The sequence below is a fragment of the Podarcis liolepis genome (genome assembly GCF_965112155.1).
Source record: "Podarcis liolepis genome assembly, chromosome: 1".
NCBI lineage: Eukaryota > Metazoa > Chordata > Lepidosauria > Squamata > Lacertidae > Podarcis > Podarcis liolepis.
The window spans coordinates 106641647-106666040 of record NC_139554.1 but is presented as its reverse complement, the minus strand read 5'-3'; the positions used below and the strand labels follow the sequence as shown (position 1 = coordinate 106666040).

General features: G+C 39.4%; 1 protein-coding gene across 4 annotated transcripts in view; it reads left to right on the top strand.

Moving 5' to 3' along the window:
- The window catches only part of RBMS1 (RNA binding motif single stranded interacting protein 1), a 113903-nt gene that overhangs the window by 44002 nt on the left and 45507 nt on the right, over positions 1–24394 (top strand). For all 4 annotated transcript variants that reach the window (XM_083494902.1, XM_083494901.1, XM_083494899.1 and 1 more), the window contains exon 2: positions 20367–20542. In XM_083494902.1, the coding sequence (XP_083351028.1) occupies positions 20367–20542 (176 nt within the window). The remainder of the gene's footprint in view (positions 1–20366; positions 20543–24394) is intronic.

The following is a 24394-nucleotide window of genomic DNA, read 5'->3' as shown; positions in this document are numbered from 1 at the left end:
AACTTTACAGGCAGGGGGGTATTGTTTTGCTGTTTCATTTTACTTATTTACAGGTTTTTGTTCTGTATTTTATTCTGCGAACCGCCCTGATAACTTACAATGAAGAGTGACACATAAATTTAATAAATAAAATAGAATTGGCCTGTCTTTGACTTTATTGTAGGCAGAGAATAGTTACTGTGCAATATATACTTCTGCCAAGGATTTCATGGAGTACTGATTTAATTTTTAAAGCCACCTCACCAATAGTTTTTGAGGATGTTGTGAATTTCATAAAGTACTTTGAACGATGAAAACTCTATCTTATTTTGTTTCATGTTTTACCAAGTTTTAAAGCCTTAATTTGTAAGTGCTGGTAAATTTCATTAGTTGGCATAGTTAGTGGATACTTTTGGTTAGCTGGTATCCTCTCACTTTTTAATAGAGAACTATTACCGTGTGGATGGTACAGTAAAGGATAGCATTATTCGGTCTGCAAATACTATGTAAACAAATACTTAGGGCGTGTTGGAGTCTGAAAACCTAGTTAATTAAGCCAGGCACTTTTTGGAGTCTTGTGTGTTCATTGATTTGTCAGTGGCACATGGGCTGTTGGTGATGAAAGGCGGGGTGGGGGGGGAGTGCAGAGGGCAAGCCTTTCACTTGGAAGGGGTGTATGTTTTGCATGCGGATGTGAGTCGGCCTGCTGGTCTGGAACACACTGATAAGATGCTCTTCTTTTCACAGTGCACTCCTTGAATTCAAAGAGCTAAAAGGGCTGACTGAATCAGAAAAACAAACAGACTTCTTTTTCAATGGGGAGCGGAAAAAACGAATGTGTGGTCATTATGTGGTCCTAAGACCCTGGGTACCAAAGATTCCTTTTATTGGTGTCAAGCCATTCTTTGGTGAAACACTTCCCACACAGGGAAGGCTGAGTGTGCCTGCATTCTTGCCTGCATAAGCTCCTATTGATTTTAATTGGGGACAACTGTGGCTCCTCGTCACTCAAAAGTGCTTTTCATGATGTCATTTTTGCAGATGTCTTTATGAATCTAGGTGATAAAAAAGTGGTTGTCTGGTTTTTAATGTGCAGATATTCTTATTTCACCCTAAAATTATCCTAATATTTTAAAATAGAAAATTTAATGACCCATGTTAAGCTTTTCAGAGCAGGTTCCACACACACACACACACACACCGCTCCAGTATGTTTCCCAGTTTTTTCATTCAGTTAGAAAAATCCAATAAAATTCAATACATTATTGTCACATTATATCCCTTTTTAAATAACTATAAGTCATAATAGAGCATAAATGTGCCTTTTCATGAAGGATATATCATAAGAACACATATGTTTTTGTTGTTGATCAGACAAAATAATAGAGTTTTTAAAAAAGTGTTTATGTTATTATGATATCGTTCTACAAGATAATAAAGTCTGGGTTCCAAAATCTTCTGAACTATCATTGAGGCACTCTTAGTGTATGTCACAGGATAGTCCCATACGTGTCTACTCGAAATGAAGTCCCTTTCAGGTCAGAGGGCTTACTCCCACTGAAGAGGTAGAGAAGGATGGACTGTCCTAGGTCCTAGAGCCTGGACAACCTTGGGACAATGCATAAGGCAAAGGGAAGACACTTTCTGGACAACTTTTGTAGAAAGAAATTGTGCATTAATTTCAAAATGTTGAAAAAATGTTCATGTGTCTTCCATATGCGCATGAGTGTATTGCTGCTTAAATAACCTGTTCACGTTACAGAAGAATATATAATTACAGTACTTTGAGTAAAGACCTGCTATACTGCTTTCTGCTTCTCATCTACATTAGTCATAGGAGCCAGTCAGCTAGCTCTCTCTTTTTTCAGGTCAGAAAGAGATAGGTGGTGCCTAATCTTTTCCTGTATTCTACTGTTATGGTGAACAGTGAAAACTGATCTCTGAAGTCATCTGTTTAAACAGGATTTTCCTGCATCGTGGTCAGAATGGAGCATGCTGAAGTCCTCTTTTGCTCAGGTCAGAATTACTTTGGAAACTGTGGCTAGGTAATACAGACTAATGGAACACAGTTGAAATGCGCACATGTTCTTTTTTTAGAATATCCAGATACAAATCATAAACTTCCAAGCAAGAGCAGTGATGTCTTTAAAAGTTATTGATGCTTTACTTTAGACAATATTTAAAATTGAAAGGGCATTTTACCAACAAAGAGGCTACCTTGGAGCACTATCAAATTTTAACTCTTTTACCAAATACGTTTTTTGTCTTAACCGTTTCAGAAACCTGTTTATGCAGTCTGGTTTTTCCTCTTTGCTTTGTATAAATCAGAGACATTTCTTTGAGACTCCTGGGTATTGCTATATGAATAGAGAATTGGGGTGTTTTCACAGGTGATGCAAATTTAGCCTGGAATTTTGTTTCTTGTGAATCTTAGTGTGAGACAAGAGAGCGGCTTCTCAAATGCATTTCAATTGCAGATGTGAAAGCAAAAACTGATTTAAGCTTTCCTTAGGAAAGCATGGTTTGCTGTTGAAGTTCTGTATGCAGTTTGTGTCTCTGCAGTGCTGGTGGAGAAACTTGACTAGGGGAGCAAGTTGGTGTGTGTGTGTGTGTGTGTGTGTGTGTGTGTGTGTTGCCAGTGAGTACTGCTTGAAAATGAGTTGGTTGTAAGACAACCTGTTTTGTGAGGTGTTTAGCTCCCCTCCCCAACATCCACTTTTGCCAAGTAACAGTCATTCTTGTTGCATGTTGTTACATTTTTGATGACTGTAATGTTTATCTCACTAGCATAAGTAGATTTACATAGTTTGCTGCTTTCAAGCAGATTAACTGGGCGTAGCTGCATGTGAGGAATTTAACACTGATTCAGTGCTTGGCCTTGTTTAGTGGCTGACACACAAAACTCTTGATCCCAGGTCTGTTCACAATAGGATTTGTATTATGAATTTTAAATTTGGCTAAAACTGGCTCTCTTTTTTTTGCTTAGAAGTAGTAAAAAGAAAAAAGCTATATGGCGATCCAAGTTTAAAATGTACGGTGTTTGATTCTCAACATTTTGATTTTAAAGTATAGCATCAAAGCATCATATCTGTTTGCCGTTGTAAAATTCCTTCTTCAATTTTTATATTTTTTTCTAATGCAGGTAGATAGTGACGGTATAGAGATTTGAAAGGCAAAGCCTTATACAAGGGAGAGGAAAAAGCTTGGTGATGCATTTTAGCTCAGTAATTTGCAGGAAACTAAAAAGCACCCCCACCAGCACACTTTGATTCTAAAAACTCTTAATATATTTAGATTTTTATAGTTGCATTTGAACTTGCAAAAGCATGTGTATACAAATGCCTTCTGGATTAACATTTAGGCATCAGTCCACAATTAATTTACTCAGGAATAATCCTATTAAAAATGGGATTTGTGGAGTAAAAGATACTTCAGATATCAATTTTCTGCACACAGAGTAGTTCTAGGTACAGAATAATGTTTCTTATGGCTTGCAATAGTTGCATACGCATGTGTTTCTGCATATGTACATGAAGTGCTTTGCACTTGAAGCTATGGCCTGTTGTAGTTTCCAGTGTGAGCATGAAGTGAAATTATTTATGTGTCATTATCTGCTTGCAATTCTTTTTTCCTTTTCTTTTTAAATATAAAGTGTAACCTTCAGGATAGTTCTCCTAAAGCCCAGACTGGAGAAATAGATTGGGGGGGGGGGATATCTAAACATGAATCCTTTATAACTCAGAGATATTGTACTTCTTGCAGTTCTAATGCTCTATCCTGAATTCTGATGTAGGTAATTTAGAATGTGGCACTCCTCTGCATTCTAAGGAACAGATCTAAACATATTATTGTTCCAAATATTAACTGAATGAAGTTGCCTTAAATCAAGTCAGGCTGTTTTGTCCATCTATCCCATTATTGTCTAGTCTAACTGGCAGTGGGTTACTGGCAAAAGACTTCAGTCAAAAGTCAGAATCAGAACTGTGCCAAAGGAAAATGTCAAGATGGGAATGTATCTGATATATCAGACATTTCTTTTTTATGTGGTAGAAGGATCTATACCCTACTTTCTTTTTCCTTTTATATTCAGTGACGTATTAGGCAGAAGTATAAAATCATGATGTGGGGGAAAGTGGATAGAGAGATGTGTTTCTCCTCCTCTCATTTCACTAGAATTTAGGGATCAGTCAATGAATTCCAGAGAAACAAAAGGAAAGTAGTTTCTCACACAGTGCAAAGTTTATAGCTATGGAATGCACTTCCATGAGATGGGGGGATGACCACTTTCTGAGATGGTTTTAAAAGGAAATTAAACAAATTAATGGAGGACAAGGCTTTCAGTGGCCCTACTCAGGATGGCTAAATTATCTCCAGTTTTGGGGGTAGTATGCATCTGAATATCAGTTGCTAGCCACAGTGGGTAGGGGAATATTGCTGCACTCTGCTACTAAGCTGTAGACATACTTGAATTGCTTTATTTTCCGCCATGTACTGGTTTGTCTTATGGTTGATAATATAATTTCACCAGCCTCTCATATCATATCTTTAGTATAATTGCAGCAAAACGTTACATTTTGAAAATACTTTTATCTGGGTGTACTGATTTCGCTCCACTTATTCTCCACTTATTTCTGATTAGTGAAAAAATGTGTTGCACGTTTTTAGTATACTGATGTATATTGATAAAGCATAACAAGGAGTCTTGACCAATTAGTCACACACGTTGTCATGGTTGATGAACATATTAAACTTGGCATGAAATCCCACCAAACACACACAACAAATGATCCCACCCCACCTGTAACATTTAAGCATGATGCATGTGGATCACAGTTGGTCTTCATGCCCATGACATACATTTCTGGCAACAGCATAAAATACGTTAAATTCCTCTTTCTTTTGAACAGCTGGATGTGACAAAAGAGCTCTCTGTCCTTGATAGGACAACTACCATTGGTCTAAAGTGTGCACACTTGCAGTAAGTTATAGTGGTGGTCCTGTCTTGGTCCTTTTTTCAGTCACTGTTTGCTTTTCTACCCATTTTTAATACATTGAGTTAGTAGCTCCCTTGCTTGAAATTCTTCCAGTTCTTCAGGTATATTGTAAATTGTCACTCTGTTCAGGAGATGCTCACATTTGTTTTCCTCTATGAGCATCTGTCAAAACATCTTTACTGTAGACTATTTCTGACACTACTTTATTCACACTTTATAAGGCATGAATCTTAACATGTGTGCAAATGTACTTAGAAAGATTGTTTTACTAGCAAGCCATAAATTTGGCTGACCAGCTTCCATAGGCTTGCCAAACATAGCAGTGAAATACATATATCACGAAGTGCCCTCTCCTTGCATTTTTTAGGACAGGCGTTTGAAAGTGCATTGGGATGAGAAAATGGAATAATGTTGGCATTCATTTTTAGTGGTTTGAAGTCGATATCTTAAATCCAGGCAAGGTGACCTAATGTACATTGCAACACTGTGACTACTAATGGACGGAACTGAATCCTGCTGAGTTCTGTAGCACTTACTTCTAGACAAGCAAGTTTAGGATTGCAGCCTAAATCACCCTTGTACCTGTCTTAGAAGCATGTTAGCAAAACCTGCTGCTTAGTATTACTGTTCTAGCTGGAGTTGGATGACAAAAACTGGTCATTTTTCTGTTTGTTTGGCATGCCATTATTTGAAACTCCCAAGATTTTAAAAATATGGAGATTAAGAGCTATATAGTTCTTAGAAAATACAGCATGCCTTCTTGTTCTTCCTCCCCTCCCCTTTCCCCAGTTACCAAGGGATCCTACATCTGTGCTGGTGGTATATCTTTATGGATGGTATATGCAGTTCCATGGCAAAGAATATTGTAACTGGTGACAACAGAGCAGTAATTGAGGCTGCTAGAAATGTGTAGAACTTCATACAAGTCAACTTGCCATGGCTCCCCGTCCATGCTTCCTCCGCGGCATTTGCTTCATAAGACGCACAGACATTTCCCCTTACTTTTTAGGAGGAAAAAAGTTTGTCTTATGGAGTGAAAAATATGGTAATTAGTTGTGCATGGTCCTAGCTTGGTAGGAGATCTCATGCACTGCATGTGGAAAGTCCCAGGCTCAATACCTGGTATTTCTAGGTAGCAGATGATGGGCAAAATCCCTGCCTGAGACCCTGGCAAACTATTTTCAATCACAATAATACTGAGCTACGTGGATAAATAGACTGCTCTTGTATGAAGCAAATCCCAATATATCTAAGAAGCAAGGATGTGTAGCACAGTGTGGAATACAGCCATAGCTAACAACAGTCAATAAAGTTTTCATGTATAGGAGGCCTCTGTCTTGCTCTCTCAAGCAGCTGTTTTCATTTTATGGAGATTCTCCAGAGAAAAAACTCAAAACAAAAGAATGTATTTCCAAATGAATTTTTCTCTCTCCCAAATAACGAATGTTTTTTCCTTAAGGAAATTTGCCTGGGGTTTTGCACTTGACTAAATTCAAAGAAGAGGTTGAAGCCATTGCCATAGGGGAAGGATAAGTTAGATGCTTGCATTGCAGTGTGGTAAATTTAGCTGCACGGTGCAGAACCGTCTCAATTTGCAGTTTCCTGATGCAACAGGAAAGGGAAGGGATGTGCTGCAGACAGATGAGAGAAGTGGGTGGAGAACCATTTGTTAATTCAGCAGGGAGTGTAAGACCGGCACTGTCTATTAACTAGAATGCTGCAAGCCTAGTACAGGTTTAATTAGTGTTGTTCTACAGCTGCATTTATGCTTACGCTATCCTCTCCTCCTAAAATACCTACTCAGTCTTGTTCTGGTGAGATGTAAGAAAAGATAGCAAGGAGCAAGATTAAAATATATGCTTAAATTGCTTTAAGAGCATCTGAACAATTTGGCAATTTTAGACAGTGCAGACTGTTCGTTGAGTCTGAGCTAGGTGTTAGCCAATTTTGACTTTATCCTGCTTCACATAAAACTGTAAAAAACCAGTTTAACATGGAACGTCAATATCCCAACAAGACGAAGATTCAGCTAAAATACATAATGCCCTTAACATTTGCGATATTTGGAAAGCCAGAAGGAGATAGTGTTCACATGTGCAGAGCAGTCATTGGTACACTCGTTCATTATGACTTAATTGAATCATTGCCAATATGCCAACAAAAGTTGCCATGCCATAAATAATAATTACTAACCTGTCTGCAAACACAAAATTCTGTTAACAATTTTGTGGTAGATTTGAAGGCCTGTTTTGTTTGGGCAGGGTGGCAGGGAATGTGTCTCCTTCCAGATTACAAAAGCTCCTTCAATGCTACCTTTCTTGGTACTAGTTGCAAGGCTAGTCTACTTGGTAACATAGAAGCTTCTCTTGTACAGTTACAATTTCACTCACAATGTATTATGCCTGACAATTGACGTCCTTCATTCTCCCCCTTTACAACACTGTCATTTTTTGGACTATTTCCTTTAATGGTATGTTAAGAGCTCTGTTGGGTTGCAAAACAGAAGACAGGACAGTCCTGGACTATGATGTATTCGCTACACATGTGAGGAAACCTTCGGCCTCCTGCCAGCGAAAACTTCTCTTCAGACTGAGGTCTGAAAGTGGCGTGTTTTTGTTCAGGAAATTTGCAGTATGAAGTATGTGTTTTCCAAGACCAGTTCAACTCTCCCCAAAGCACATCCTTTATGCTTAGCAGGTGATATATGGCATACATAACTGATTTCCATGGCCCCTGACTCTTTCAATGACCTGTTATAGAAGCCTTGCTTATATTACTATCTTTTAGCCTGTCAAAAAAGACCTGTAGCAGGGATGGTGAACCTTTGTGGGCAACAACTCCCATTATCCCTCAGCATTGACCACGCTGAGTGGTGCTGATTAGAGTTGGAGTCTGACAACTTCTGGGAGTCCACATATATTTGTTGAGGTGCTTTACTGGAAAACATGGTGCAATTACATAATTAGATTTGCAACTCTTGATGGATGGACGTACGTAGTTGTGTTGTTACTGGAAGATGGGTAGGAGCAGCAGGTATGGTAACTTCTGCAATAGTAATAGGACACTAATTCATTCTTTGGAAGACTACAAGTATACCTTTTGATTATGTGACAAAGCTGTCCTTGTACATTTATAACACGTTGGCTAATCAATGTTGGAGTAGCTAAATATTCTAATGAAGGTTGAGGTAGCCTAGAAACTGCACTTATTGAAAGGATTTATGAGGCTGACTTGGTTTCAATATGGTATTCTAGAATTTCTGGTTTTCTTTATTTGCATCAGATGATGTAAAGCTTCAAACCACAACTGACCACAGTTTTGAGGCAAGTGTTGGGATCATGTGGATTGTCTGACACACCAGCTTCTTACTGAATATTTGTATCTAGAGCTTGTTTTGTGCTTCTGGCTGCTTATCCCTGAGCAACTAGGTCCCCTGTGTGGCTTGGCCAAAGTATGAACCCAGCCACTTCAGAGTAATTGCTTCCTTGTACCTAGATAATTGAGGGACAAGTTGATCTCACTGAGAATTGCTTCTGATCTGTTTGTATTACATATACATTATATTAGAATTTCTTGTTCATTGTAGCAAGTGTTTTGTTTGTTTGATTAATTAATCAAAATCTTTTAAATTTTGTTTTTAGTCTGCCTTGCTAAAGAGCAGTGTGAAATAAGAATGATAAACTGCCAGTGTAAAAGAACCAATGTACACCACCCATCTTCATTAGTAATCATTGTCCTCTAATCCTTTTCACGGGTATTCTGAAGCTTTTTGGTAAAGAAGTTCCAAGTTAATTAACACTGAATACATTTTTGCTGAAACTGCCTCCTTTTACTAAATATTGATTGAAAAATCTGTTGGCCATTAATGAAGGTCATATTGCCTAAGAGTTTTGGCACATGTATTTTTAACTGGATGTGTATATTGGATCGAATCCACAGGTTCTGGTCCTCCAGGGGGAAAGAATCTATTCCAAAGCCTCTGGAGGTAACCTGCTGAGGGGCCAGAGGACAAAGAAACCACAACCCATTTCTTGAAGCTTATTTCTAATGTTTCATGATAAGGAGATGCTTACTTCTAAACAAGTCGCAATATCTAACTAAGTTACTTTCCCTCCTACCCGTTGTTTCTTTCATAAATTCCTTAACATATATTGGTGAAGCTGTAGATGGTGCCAAAGCCTGTAGATGGTGCCTACAGTTTAATGATATTTGGCTTTATCCCAATGTTCTCTCAGGTAGTACTGCACTGTCGGGAGAGAGACAGGGAAAATGTGTCCTTGTTAATTCTCCTCAACCTCTCAGTGGCTTTTGATGCCACCATCCATGGTTTCCTTCTGGAGCGGTTGTTGATGAGTTAGGGGTGGGTGGCACCAAATTGCAGTGGTTCTGGCCTTACTTGGATGGGTGTTTCCAGAGGGTGATGCTTGGATGGTGCTTTTCGGTTTCGTGGGGTCCCTGAGGGATCGATTTTATCCCCTATACTGTTTAACATCTACATGAAACCACTGAGTGGGGTTGTCTTGCTTCAGTAATGAACTATATGAGAGCAGGTGAACTGAAGATAAATCCAGATAAGACTGAGGCACTGTTAGTCAGTAGTTCCCTAGACTGCATGGATGGGAGGATGCCTGTTACTGATGGGGTTGCAGTCCCTTTGAAGGACCAGGTGCACAGCTTGGGGGGTACTACTGGATCTCTTGCTGTCACTTGAGGCTCAAGTAGCATCACTTGTGCAGGGGGCCCTATATCAGTTTTGGCTGGTGGCCCAGCTGTGTCCATATCTAGACAGGGAGAGCCTAACCTATGTTGTCTATGCTCTAGTAATCACTAGGTTAGATTACTGCAATGTGTTATACATGGGGCTGCCTCTGGTTCAGAAACTTTATCTGGTGCAGAATTCACCAGCCAGGTTGCTCACTGGGGCAAGATGGTTTAAGCATAGAATGCCAACTATGGGCCGACTGCACTGGCTGCCAGTTATTTTTCAGGCCCAATTCAAAGTGCTGATTTTGACCTACAAAGCCATGAACAACTCAGGATCACAATACTTCAAGGACCACCTCTTCTCATATGCACCTTTCTAGTCTCTGTGATCATCATCTGAGACCCTTCTTTGTGTACCTCCTCCACAAGAGGTCCAGAAAGCACCACCAACATGAGAGCGGGCCTTTCTTGCAGTAGATTTCCACTTGTGGAATGCTCTCCCCAGGGATGCTTGCTGGTGCTTTCATTACATATCTTTAGGTGCCAGGCTAAAACATTCCTCTTCTCCCAGGCTTTAGGCTAATTTAACAATCTATGGCCTTTAAACTATGTTGGGGGGGTATTGTTTCTGTTTGTTATTATGCTATATATTTTTTGTGCTTCTATATTGTAAACCACTCTGTGATCTTTGGGTGATGGGCAGTATAGAAATTTAATAAAAAGTAAAATAAAATACAGTTTTATTAATTTGTGATAAATACCTACTACAAAAAAAGGATAAGTATAGGCACAGTGATACAGCAAGCTGAAGCAGTATTCAGTGCTTTGGAGATGGCAGATGCAAAGACTTCTGTGATTACAGGGACACTCTGGTTGCTACATCATTCCCCCCCCCCCCCAATACATCTGGGAATCACATTTGCATCCGTGTGCAGTTCACAGATGTATACAAGACTTGTTTGGTGCTAATAAGATCACAACATCCCCATCTGCTTCTACTCAGCTGATTGCTTAGTGTGTTTTTGCTTCAGGTAGTGCATTTTCAAATCACATGCACAAGGTCTCTGAACCAAAGTAACTATTCTGTAACTTCCCAAGTGTGTTTCTTGAAATTTGAATACTAAATAATTTATTCAAGTGAATGATAAATTTCAAGCAATCTGTGCTCTTATGCAGGACATGTTGAGGTATAGTCACCTAAACAATGTCTTCAGGACAGTTAAAAAGCATTTCTGAAAACTGGATAATAACTGGAACAATTACCAAATAGTGGCTGACATAACAAAATTTGGGGTAAATTTTTAACTAACGTGGCTCAGGTTGTCACTAATATTTGGCAAGGTTCTTCCAATTTTATGGTGCATTCCATCAATGACTTGTTCTCTAGCAAAACCCATTCATTAAAAAAGGAGCTGGTGCATGGCTGATGCTGTCTGGAATGGTATCTTTGTGCAGAATCTGTAGCTGTTTTGCCGTTTGTGGTTCATAATTTCAGAGGAAAGAGGAATTGTTGCAATGCCTTTTTGGGGAAAAAGACATCTCCAAGGGAGGAGAGTTCAAAAAATTTGGAATTTTTAGTTAGCACCAAAAAACAAAATAAAAGTCAGACCTAAAAATAATAGTACCACATCCAGTCATATCACATTTTAGAAGCTACACGATTTTATTTAAGAAATTTATAGTACAGTATTTGTAAGTAGAGCAAAAATTCCAAGCTTTGCAAACCCTTTTGAGCAATCAGCTTTCCCAGAAAAACAGTACACTGCCAGTGAAATGATGGATAATTTTTTGTAATACATGACTAACATAACTATTAAAGCCTTTATTTAAGATACATCTGCCAGAAAATGTTGGAGACATCTCTATGACATGTTGTCTACAATATTTCATGTTCTTTGTGTTTGACTCTGGGTCCAAGATTTAAATGTAAATGGAACAAAATATAATGCTCCACCATCTCTTAAGAGAATGGAAGTTGGAAAAAAGTATTTTAGCATTTAGTGTGCATCAGGAAGACATGTTGAAATTGACAAAAATTTGGTTCAGGCACTCTGCTGTAGAACCAATGACAGTTTTGCTAAAGTTAAAATCTTGTTACAGCTGCCTAATGTGAAATTCAGCACAAATATTTACCATTCCCTGATAGTTCTGAGTAACTGGAACAGATTTTCTTTCAGAAAAATGGCAAAAGCGTAATAGCCTTTTCTGTGCCCATCAGGAAGAGGCAAAGGTTCCATGTTCAGTACAAACAAACATGATTGATTCAGAGTATCTTATCTGTGAAGTTTGTGTTGGAATTGTCTCTGAAAGAATTCAGATAGCATGAGCCACACACTGTACAAGTCATTAGTGGGAAAGCTATATGACAACTACAAATAGTCCTGCATTAGTATACTTTTTTTTTAGTACATTTTCTGTGAATGACTGGCCACCTCAAACTACATGTACATCCTGTTATTCTTCTCTTTCCTCTTAAAACGGCCATTATGAAGCAAAAATTGTGTGCCAAGGATATCTATTATAAGATACATCTGCTTCTTTGGCAAACCCAGCCTATAGTATTGGTGGCGCTGGGATTGTTGCTAGGTTGTTTTGTCACAGGATTAGACCACAGATGGATTTTCTGGCTAACACAGGATCTGGCTTGTTTCCATTTTGTTCATGCTTGGAGGTGGAAAAATAATTTTCTGAATATACAGGGATGAAATTGCACCTATGCACAAAACCTTTGCCAGCCTATTTATTCCCATAACTTCCTCAGTGACGCATTACTATAACTTGGTTAAATTGTATTAATTGTTTTGATGAATTGTTGTTGTTGTTGTTGTTTGCTTTATGCTGTTTTCGATATGACAGTGATTGCAATGTTTGTTTTTTAATGCTATTGTGAGCCGCTTTGAGCTCAACGTAGCTCTGTTGGTAGGGCATGCAATAATCAAGACCAGGGTCAAGGGTTCAAGCCCCATGTTGGACAAAAAGATTCCTGCATTGCAGGGGGTTGGACAAGATGACTCTTGTGGTCCCTTCCAACTCTACAATACTGTTGTTAATATGCAGTATCTGAAGTATCATCTTGCTCTATAGAGCTTACTTGATTATTAAGGTCTGCATCCAAGGCCCTCCTGGAAGTGTTGCCACCTGCAAAAATGGCAACCACCCTGGTTGTGCCATCCCCAGGGACCCTCAGGTGGCACCAAATTTGGTGGTGCAGTAAGCACTATTGAAGGCATATTTATTTTCTCCTTTAATGAATACTTTTATTTCTGCTGTTTGTCTTGTGTTGTGGCTGCTTTCCTTCTGGTTTTTAATCTGCTGTTTTTATTGTTGGCGTTAGTTTTTAAATGGTATTTGATGTTAGCATTTTAAGAGTGATTTTATTTGTGTTTTGCTAGCCATCTTACAGGGAAATCCTAACCATATCTTTTCAGAAATATATCTACTTAATTCAGTGGGACGTACTCCCAGGTAATTGGAGATAGAACTCAGTCTCTTTAAATAAACCCTCAAGGCTGGCAAATGTCCCTTCTGTGAACAGAAGAGGTTGAGATCCAGCAGCAATTCCCAAGGGAAGAAGACAAGAGAGGCCATTCACCCCCCCCCCACCCACACCATACCCCCCCTGCAGTCCTGTACACCATCTCTCATTATCTTCCTAAGAGTTGCTCAACCCTCTGGATAATAAGGTTTTACAGGGTACTGCAAGAAGAATCACTGAAAATCTTCTGCCCCATCCTCCCTCAGCAGCATTCCACAAGCAGAGTTCTACTCATCAGGAACTCTGTATCCAAGCCATACAATTCCTTTGAAATTTTGAAAATTCTGTTTTTCTATTAGGTACTATATTCATTCTTTCCTGGTTTTCCCTTCATAATTATGAGCCATAGTTACCAGCATGGCACGCAGACCTTCCCTTTCTTGGTGACCAATGAATTTGCAACACCTGCCAAGTGGAGAGTGCTTCAAATTGCTCCCAGTAGCAGTGGGAATTCTACAAGTAGACCGTAGTCCACAAAAGCTTCTGCCATAATAAATCCATTAGTCTTTAAGATATAACAAGGCTGAAGCAAACTAATGTGACTACTATGCTGTCTAGAAATTGGCCAATTGTTTTGTTTTATTTTTTAAAAAAACTTTGCTAATTTTATCTGGTGGTGGTGTTTTATATTATTTTATGTACACAGCTTAGTTGTTTTTAATTAAATGGTTTACACCTTTTTTTTCCCTAAATGAGCCAAATACAAATAAAATAAATTCTAATAATTTGAAGCTGTGCAAGGTGGCAGCTTAATAAAGCATGGACTGTGAGGTACAGGGGGTAACTCAATTGGAATCCTATAAATCACAAGCGGCTTTCAACTCACAACACAGGGATTTTCTCCACTCTGCACTCACATATGAGGCTGCTGCTGCAGGGAGAGGAGACGTGAGCCTATGGAAATCAGGAAAAGAACACGAAAAAACTTGAACAAATAAATAAAACACAGGAGTGCTTTCTGCTCACACAGGTAACTCTTAGCTCCATACTAGTGAGTAGCTAATGTGGCATCTGTCCTTGGACAATGAGGGTGCTTGGCATATCTGTGGTTAAGGATTTAGTTGGTTTATCTTTAAACGTGTTAAACCTTTCAGCCCTAATGTAAACACTGCCTTATAAGTAGAAGCTAAAGGGGGGTACTGCTCCTCCTCCTCCTCTATTTTTAAAACAAACCAACGACCCCAAAACATTTTTTAAAAACCAACACTTGAAATTTGCATCAAAACAACTGGATAAAAAGTTACTAGAGTAAAGTTGTTACTACTTCTTTCAGTTCTTAAAAATGCTTTCTAGCAGGAAGTAGTTACCGTGAATTGTAGTGGTTAGACTGCAGGATGAAGTGTGGGGCAACCCAAGCTTAAGATCTCACTTTGCCATGAAGCTTTTGAAAGACCACACGTCTGCTGCCCGCGTGTTAACTCAAGCTATATATGAAAACCCTTAGTTTCATACCAAACAGCGTAAACTGATGAAGTGATCTGGCAGCATTTAAGTGAAGGGCAATTACTACTTTACTTCAGACCTTTGTTCTCAAATTCAGGGGCATTTTGGACGTGCAGACACTCACACTAATTTAGGTATCTTGGGCAAAACGCTTCATCTCATATATTTCTCTTATATTTTAAAACTACACCTGCTGGTCTTTGTACGTCAAGACACTGGCTTAATGAAAGGCACGGCAGTTAAGTGGATTAAAGCTGATACTTCACGTTTAATTCCTGGTCGCAAGCTGAATGCCAATGGCAAGATTGTTCAGATCATCCAAATATTCAGCTAGTACTTCATTCTGAGACGATTTCCTCATAGTGCAGACTCTCCTTCAACCAAATCATATATTAGATTACTTGGATACTGAAAACAATCTTCTTACCAAAGTTAAGAAAATACAATTAGCCTTTATATCCAGCTTATTAAATGTAATAAACTAGCATTTGCTTTGGAGAATGGTAGATTACTATCTGTCCATGCTAGTATGCAACATTTCAGATTTAATTCCCTAGTAAGGGGCAGGAGTCATAAATCATTGGCTAATTAACTTGGCTAACTTAGTGAATCTATTACATCTGGACATCTAACATTGCCTTCTTTCTTTTTGGAAGAAGGTGGCCTCACTCTAGTGACAAGTTAAGTCTGCTGCATCCTCCTAAAATCTATTGCAGGTTAGGTATACAGAGCATAATTGTGTCTGAGGTCTTAGCTTTACTACAAATGTGTGATGGTTTTCTTACATTTTTAACTGCTGTGGCTTTAAAACCCTGGAAATGAATGGCCTACTGTGAAGCATGCTGAGAATATTGTTAGACCTCTAGACCACAGTTCAGGGTGCAGAGTGGCAATCTTGTACACCCTATGTAGGAAGCAGTGCTAGAAACTAGCCAGGCACCAGGCACATTTTGTGACTGGCATAGGTCCAATTGCAATCATGTGGCAATCCCTGGATGCCAAGTTGGTGACTGGGGAAAGCAAAAATTCACTTAGAGAAGGATCTGAAATATTTACCTTGAAGCTTGAATTTCTTTTGTTCTGGATTGTTTTATTTTCTGTTTTAATGTGTTCTAAAGATTTGTTCTTTAAAGTATAAAGCAGTATAGAAATGAAAATAATAATAATAGTAATAGTAGTTTCAATCGCAAAAAACCCCCCAAACAACCTGCGCCTAGACATTTCATTGTGGCGACCGTAACCCTAGGTTTAAGGTGCCGTTTGGCGATTAAATTATTTATCTGAGTTTCTAGCACTGGTAGGAAGTTGGCTTCATTTAGACCAGTGAGTCTTACTTCCAAGCAAGTTATGCATAGGATAGCACTGTAAAACCTCTAAGCAAATAAGCATAGGATTGCATTGCATGTCATGTACAGGAAGATGCATCCTTAAGACAGTCTGCTTCTGTTCAAAGGCCAAACTAGGGCAGTCCTGTGTGTTTAAACATAACATGGTCCTCCTCAATAGTTTAAAAGGGGGCATGTGTCTTAAGCAAAAGGGTTGTCGAAATTAGGAGAGCTGAACCACCACCCCTCCTGAGGTTTATGTCACTGCAGCTCGGCTGTCTTGATCATTTTTCTCTCAACCAGGCATCTGATTCCCTGCTAGGAGAAAACTGAAGGGAGCTGAGCCACTGCATAGTTGAAGAAGGGTGTGTCCTCCCTGGGTGCATGGCTCTAAAATCCAGCACCTATTCCACAACAGGATCAGGCAATCTTTGCTGTGGGTCATGCTACTTCTGATAGAATCTGTGGGAGGCTGCACCGTGGTGGTGGGCAGTCAAAAGCTGTTTCTCCCTTCTGTCATCCCCCTGCTCCCTTTTTCCTCAATGACCTGCATAAAATAAGGTTTGAGGGCCACGGGTTACCTATGCTTTGTAGGAGGGCAGGTCTGTGTTTAAATAATAATAATAATAATAATAATAATAAATATAATAATAATAAATATAATAATAATTTATTATTTATACCCCGCCCATCTGGCTGAGTCTCCCTAGCCACTCTGGGCGGCTCCCAATCAAGTGTTAAAAACAATACAGCATTAAATATTAAAAACTCCCCTAAACAGGGCTGCCTTCAGATGTCTTTTAAAGATAGGATAGCTGCTTATTTCCTTCACATCCGAAGGGAGGGCATTCCACAGGGCGGGTGCCACTACCGAGAAGGCCCGCTGTTTGGTTCCCTGTAACCTCACTACTCGCAATGAGGGAACTGCCAGGAGGCCCTCGGCACTGGATCTATACAGCTGCCTCACTATCTGCTTTGGCCCCTAATTGTAGCAATGCCCCTATGTAAAAGGAGAAGCTTTCTTTTTCTCATCAGAAGCTAGAGGGTTGTATCTTGATTTCAGTAAGGCTTTTGACAAAATCCCTCATGTTGCAGGGAAGCCTTATGCTGCAGTAAAATGTGTACTGGACAAGATAACTGTTAGGCAGAGGATGGAGCTGCATTGGTCCTGACCCGGCAGTGCACAGAGGGAAAAATGAGCTGCATTTGCCCCAGTGTCATGCAGCTTGTTCTTCTATGTGCTGGACACTGGTGGTGGAGCGAGTCCCTCTACCAGCAGTGCCCAGCGGTGGTTAGCGGATTCTTGCTGCATTACCAAGGGACTGCTGCCCCATGCAGATGACTCCTTTTCCTTGATTATGCAGTTCACCAGTATTACCCAGGCGCTTTCCACAAAGTGGGACTTGGGATGATATAGGATAATATTGACAGAGTCTTCCCACTCCTGCCCTATTGTGTGTCCTAATGCTCCCATCCTCCAATTTATTGCGTTTGTTATTTTGGATAAGGCTCTTCTGCAAATCGGCCTCACTAGTGTTGAAACAGGACTCAGATTTACTTTGTATATTTCTTTGTAGATGATTTTTTGGAACAAAATTCTTTCATCTTAATGAAACCGTGTTATGACATTCTAACCACTAGCCCATGGCTACAAATATTTCTTGAGATATTTAAAAATGAAATGTATGACTGACTGCTGTGCTGTGGAAGTGTGTGTGTGTGTGTGTGTGTGTGTGTGTGTGTGTATACACACACACATACAGGCGGGGAGATGTGTCTGCAGTATTAGAAATTTCCATGCCCACTTCAACAATTGAGTAGGGCTGTATGCCAGCTCCCTCGGCCAATAAAGCGAGATGAGTGCCGCAACCCCAGGGTCGTCCGCGACTGGACCTAACGGTCAGGGGTCCCTTTACCTTTTTACAGTAGAAACTGGTTCTAATTTCTTATTCTTCATCCCACTTACTTGGGTTCAATTATCAACTTAATTGGCTTTCAGCTGCTATTTGTACAGTATATGCCATAGAAATGTCCATAGGGCTCTTTAGCTTTAGGTACATATATCAGTATTTCTCAAATTTTAAGTAGTCATGGGAGAAATTCAGCATAGCAGTTACAACAATCATTCTGTCATTACACACTTTTCAGCTTGCCAGATGGAATGAGCCCCCATTCCAACATACACTACTCTGAGAGTTCTCCCAAGCCATTTTTTTTTGGGGGGGGAGGCATCTTGGGCTTCCCCTGAAGCCCCATTGCACTAATGGAAGCCCTTGTGCAGGCTTTCACCAGTGGAACTATTCTGCCCATAGTGTCCATAAGCATTTAATTGAGTTGAAATATGTCATTTTTAACACAATTTATAGTCTCCTCTCTTAGGGCAAAGCACTAAGCCACTAGGTCTTTTCAGGGTACAGACAGTACCTAAACATTGTTTAAACATTGTTTAAAACAGTACTTATGAACAATGTGTTTGGTACTCTTGGAATTAAGACTTTCAGTTTTTCCATTGCCAAACTTTCATGCTTTGTCTGTGCAGCTGGCTTAGACTTCCAAGCACCAGTGTTTTTGAAGATCTCAAGTCTAGGGCACAGTCCAACTCAAGTCAAACTCTTGGTTTCATTCATTTAAGTTGGAGTGATTTATTCATCTTCTTTAGTCTTTCCTTTGAGCTTAAAACTGCTTAATTTTGGTTGGAACATTTGGCTCGTCCTCTAAACGTTTTCCCTCATTTGGTAATATAAATATTTGCTGTAGAAATAGTGGTTGCCTTTAATATGCTGAGTGGTTTATATATACATTCTTTGTTTCAACATTAAAAATCCAAGTTAATTTTATAACTAGGAACACATGCAGAAAATATGACCTAATTTGATGCCTGCTCTTCTTGTCTGTGGGTGTGAAGATCATTCACATTCATATTGCATTGTATATTTTATTTTATGCATTTAACATAGTATTTGCATATGGGGGAGGAAAGTCACTCTAGTATTACTCAAACCCAGACCTTGAGGACATGTGTGGTAACAGTCAGAAACAAGGGAATCAGTTCTTATATCAGGGTTTTCACTGCTACCAGCTAATATATTTGTTAACAGAGAGATTGTTCTTTATGGCTTTGCTGCTGGGATGATTATTCTGACCAGAGAAAACATAGAAGAAGCATATTACTAATTTTGAAGCTTGAACCTATTTGGAGTAAACAGATTATGAGGTCCAGAATCCAACAGAAGAAAACATATGCTAACTAGCTTACCCCATAACTTTGGCTAGCTGTTGCTGATCCAAGAAGAACGTTCTCCATATCCAGGAGGCAGGGCAGATTACCCTTTCAAAAGCCATGCTGGTTTTGCTTCAGCAAGACTTATTATTCTATATCAGGGGTAAGCAAACCAAGGCCCAGGGGCCGGATGTGGCCCAGTCGCCTTCTCTATCTGGCCTGTGGACAGTCCGGGAATCAGCGTGTTTTTACATGAGTAGAATGTGTCCTTTTATTTAAAATGCATCTCAGGGTTATTTGTGGGGCATAGGAATTCGTTCTCCTCACCCCCCAAAAAATATAGTCTGCCCCCCAAGGTCTGAGGGACAGTGGACCGGCCCCCTGCTGAAAAAGTTTGCTGACCCCTGTTCTATATGGTTGGTAATCCAGTACACTTATGATAATGGATGCCATAAATGTGCATAGTTCAATGAAACAGAACTAAAAATGTCAACTCTTGCTTCAAGGAGCTTACAGCTAGAACTTGATGGGTGAGTGAGGAAGCAGTAGAGCAGTAACAAAAAGGAGAAGTAAATTAATAAAGAATAATTGTTGTAAATTCAGTTATGTACGTATTTCCAATGAGGACTAAGCTATTCAGTGTGTTTGAACTTAAATAATGCATCACCAAGCATGTACATTGCCTCTACCTGAAAAGTTTCTTCTCCCTTCCCCCTGCACAAAGGAGTGGATAACTTTCCATGATATGACATAGTGCAGTATGTTTAGGGTAGACACAAGCTGTAGATATAGTCAGCTCATGCTGATTTGACAGCCTTATTTTAAGTTGGAGGCTTTAGCCTGGTTAAAGAGAGACATGCTGATGATAATAGGTCTATGTTCTCTACATCTTCAGTTGTGCTTGTCTGTTTAAAGAGAAACATTCTACTTTGTACTATATGCCATCATGTGAAAGGGCAATATGATGTATTTGCACCATAATACGTGTGTCGTCTCCTTGCATGCTTTGAGTGACTTGTTCTGTAGGCTTCCAAGGTGCTGTGGAAGCAGGGATATTTGTACCACGGAGTAATAGCATCAGAACTTTTCTCAGGATGAATCAAGGTGCTGTGCAGTTCATATTGTATGTCCTAAATGAGCTCCTCTTTTCTTGCTTTATTTTTCAGCAGCCCATCGTGCCTGCCCATCCAATGGCTCCTCCTAGCCCCATCATCACCAGCAGCAATAGCAACAACAGCAGCAGCAGCAACTCAGGATGGGATCAATTAAGCAAAACAAATCTTTATATCCGAGGTCTGCCACCAAACACCACTGACCAGGACTTAGTAAAACTATGCCAACCGTAAGTATACATTTCAAAAATTGAGGGATATGTTGCTAAAGTGAGAAGGTGCTTTAAGTGATTTTGTGCAGGGCATTCAGACAACCCCTAAATAAATAAATGAATGAATGAATACTGAAGCCAAGTAAGTCAAAATGGTTGAGGTTGCCCATATGCATCACCTGTATGCTGTGAAGCAACTTGTGTTATGGAGCTATTCACTTGCAAAAACTTCTTCCTCGTGTATAAATATAAGGCTGTTGTTTGCAAACTTTAAAAGGGATGCTGTTAGCTCTGCAGAAATCATTTGAATAAAAACTAGTAAAACATTTGTGCTGTTCTTTTTTAGGATATTGTGTTGGGGTCTTTTTTAGGATATTGTGTCTCACATGCAAGAATGTGTATTCCCCTTACTGAAGGGATATCTTTTACACCTCATACTAAAGAGCTGTACGAGAAAAAGTTGTGACTAAATCTAATTACGTTCTTTCGTATAAGCACAAAAGCTTGTGAACTTGGAAGCATAACAACTATAAGAGAACCTACATATTATAGCACTATATGTTCAAGTTCTTGGATGGATATTTGTGGAGCAGTGGTGGCTGTTTCCTTCCACTCACAGTTATTTGGATCCAACCCTTTAAGTTTATCACTGAATCAAGTGGCAACTATGTAGATAGAACAGGCCCAGATTTGTCTAACAAAAGATATCCAGATAGGTACATGGGGCTTGGGTCACTGCAGGCAACATATGTGGGTCTATGAAAGCTAACTTCTTTCAACATGGTCCTGAACAACTAGAAGCAAATGGTTCAAGAAGATAAAAACTAGCTGGCCTTTGCCAAGTTGTCGCTGTATTAATTTTATGGATTGTGGAAAGTTAAGCGTAAGCCAAGTTCTTCCCGCTAAATTTCTCTTTGGACAATGTTGTTCCCTGCTAAATTTCTCTCTCAGACAACACTGCCTTATTAATGTGCTTTTAGCAGCAATAACATACAAAGTGGTTTGGTACCACAGCACCCTGTACTTGGCAAGAGGGGCAAAGTGATACAAATCTTTCCAGTTTGACTTTAAAATTACACCTAAACTGTTCATTTGTATTTCTGTTCTGGATTCTTTTTCCAGTTTCAGAAGGAGCTTTTGCTATATTTGTGTCGCTCTTACTTCTGTGTCCATTTGTTTCTGCCCCTTATTGCTTTGTCCACTGCATTCAGCTCGGTTTTGGCATAGTGCTACTGGCAGTGATAAACTTGAACATGTTTGTATTCTGATGATTATTTTCTTCTTTTGGGAAGTTGCTTGAGAGAGCTCTTATCTAATTACAGGCATGTTGTGTTTTTTACCTCCTTATTTGTAGCAGTACAGTTATAATGTTTGCATTCTTTTTTGTGCTGCTTTGGGTGCTTTTTTTAACAGATTAATGTGGGGAAAGTACTTTTGCTGGGGAGACCATTTCTTGTTGCCAGTCTGTTTCCTCTTTGGGTATCTTCTATTCCTCACCTCTATTCATCTGTTCTTTCTAACGGGTGTACAGCTTGTGCTTTTCCTGCCAGATTGGAACAGACTTCTGTATAGTGTATGTCAAACACTCACTTGGGAGAGCAGGTGTTTTCAGATGGCATTAGTGGAGCTCTCGCTGAAAGTGGGGAGACAGGACTCTGTTTTCAATAGGTTGCCCTATTTTGAAACACAAATGTACCAGTGTTGTTTTGCTTTAGGACAGCCAAGTCCTCTCCCTGCTCTTTGAGAGACTACGGAATGATTTGAGGATTGTGCTCAATTGGACTTTTTGTTGAGGTGATTTGCAGCTAGTGCTTTGCATTTTCAAATTATCATACAAATGCTTCCCGGGGGGAGGGGGGCGGATATTACTGAACTATGAGCATCTCACTGAAGCAAAAGATGGATGAGGTGAATACCTATATAAGTCCCATGGTTCAGAACTTAAGAACATGTTGTACTTGGATCCAAGGATAGGAATTCTTATGCATAGCACTTCTTTGTGATGATGGCCTTTTCTTGGCTGTCCCCCATTCATTCTATAGTTGGGTGTCATAGAATAGAGATGGTGATGTTGAACTTCAGCTCCCATCATCCCTGACAATACTTGCTGGGGCTGATGGGAGTTGGAGTCCAACAATATCTGAAGGGCCACAGGTTCACCACCATAGAGCAAAACCGTTTGTGGTAAGAACACTAGACTGCTGCTAAAACCCGATGTCCTCTGTTATCTTTACAACCCCACAATGTAAGAAGCAGTGTAACTTACCAATGCCTGTGTCAGGAGTCCATTGGTTGGAGATACTCCAAAAGAAAACTTCTTCTTTTTTTGGCACATTTCTCTTTTTTTAGTATTAAGTGGTATTCTGTTCTTAAGTGGCCCTCCTGCTGCTGAAACGTGGTTGACATATCTAGCTTTGAATATTCTATTCAAAATCTATTTGATTTGTTTCTTTTTAAAATCCTGGCAAGCATATATAATAAAATATCAGAAACAAAGTTCTTGCTCAAGTTCCTCCTCTTCCTATAATGTTGCTGTTATGGCTGCCACACATAGACATTAAACTGAACTGCAATTAGAAAAGCAGCTGTTCTTATGATAATAAAATTAGTGATATAATTACGGCTGCAGATCACAGTCCTCTTCCAGGACTGATGTAATAATGGACCACGGTCTCTTAAAGACTAGCTTTGTGATACATGAACCAAAGAGACTGTAAATCTTTTGGAATTATGCCTTTATAACCCTACTTGAACTTCAGAAAGATGCACATTTAGCCTTAGAAAGTTGAACACTTTAGCACCAAGGAAGCAAAACTCTTTTTTTGTAGTTCCAGCATAATCCAAGAGGTAGCTGAGTTGATGGCTTTATGTGCAAAACATTTAGATATAACAGTCCAGCAATAAGCTTTCCTGCTACACATGTAGCCTATTTTTTGTAAATTTGAGTAGCACCAATAAGCTTGCAGGTATTTCTACATCATTGTTTAATTAGATGAATTGTCTTCATTTCTGCTTGGGTAACTAAATTAATAACCTTAGGTTTTCCTCATTTGCCTCCCAATTTCATGAATGCATAGTTCTGAGATAGTAATTACTATGAAATGGTGTATCCTGAAAGAAGGTATTGTTGCTTGACTACCTAGAACCCTTATGAAGAGCACTTCACATTGCCACTGTTACAGGTCTCTCTTGCCGTCTATAATACATGTAAGAGGCTTAGTTGGTGGTGATGCCAAAGAGGGCCTTATCCATAGTAATTTCCAGATTATGAAACACATTGCCCTTGATTATGGTTTGGCTCCTACTATGGCAGTGAAAACTGATTTGTATCAGCAGGCTGATGTTTGCCCAGCTGATGTTTGTCAATGTAGTTTGCTTTCCCATTTCTTCTTTGGAATATTATACATGCTGCATTGCTTCTTACCTGCTTATCATTATTACATTCAAGTAGTTTAGCTCTAAGCTGATTTTGGCCACTCATAACAGCTGAAAAAGTGGCATGTAAAAAGTTAAAGTAAACAAAATTAAGATAAACACTTGAATGTTTGTTACAAACTTAGCCATAAGTATGGGAAACCAGCAAAACAGGTTTTAAAATGTATGCCAAAAACAATGGCAGCTTGGCTTGGTACCACTGATTTTTTCAGTTGATATGAGGAAAGACGCATGTAGCAAGATTTAAATGCTTTATTGGCAAGAAGAGCACAGAAGACCTGACTGACAATTTCCTCCGCTTTCTGTGCTATTTCCATTCTTGTGAGCCCCATCAATAAGATCTTGTTCCTTCAAGTCATGACTGAGTATTTTGTGTAGAGGAGATCATGGTGCAGAGAATGTGCATTCCATTTGGGCTAACATGTTGCTAGTTTC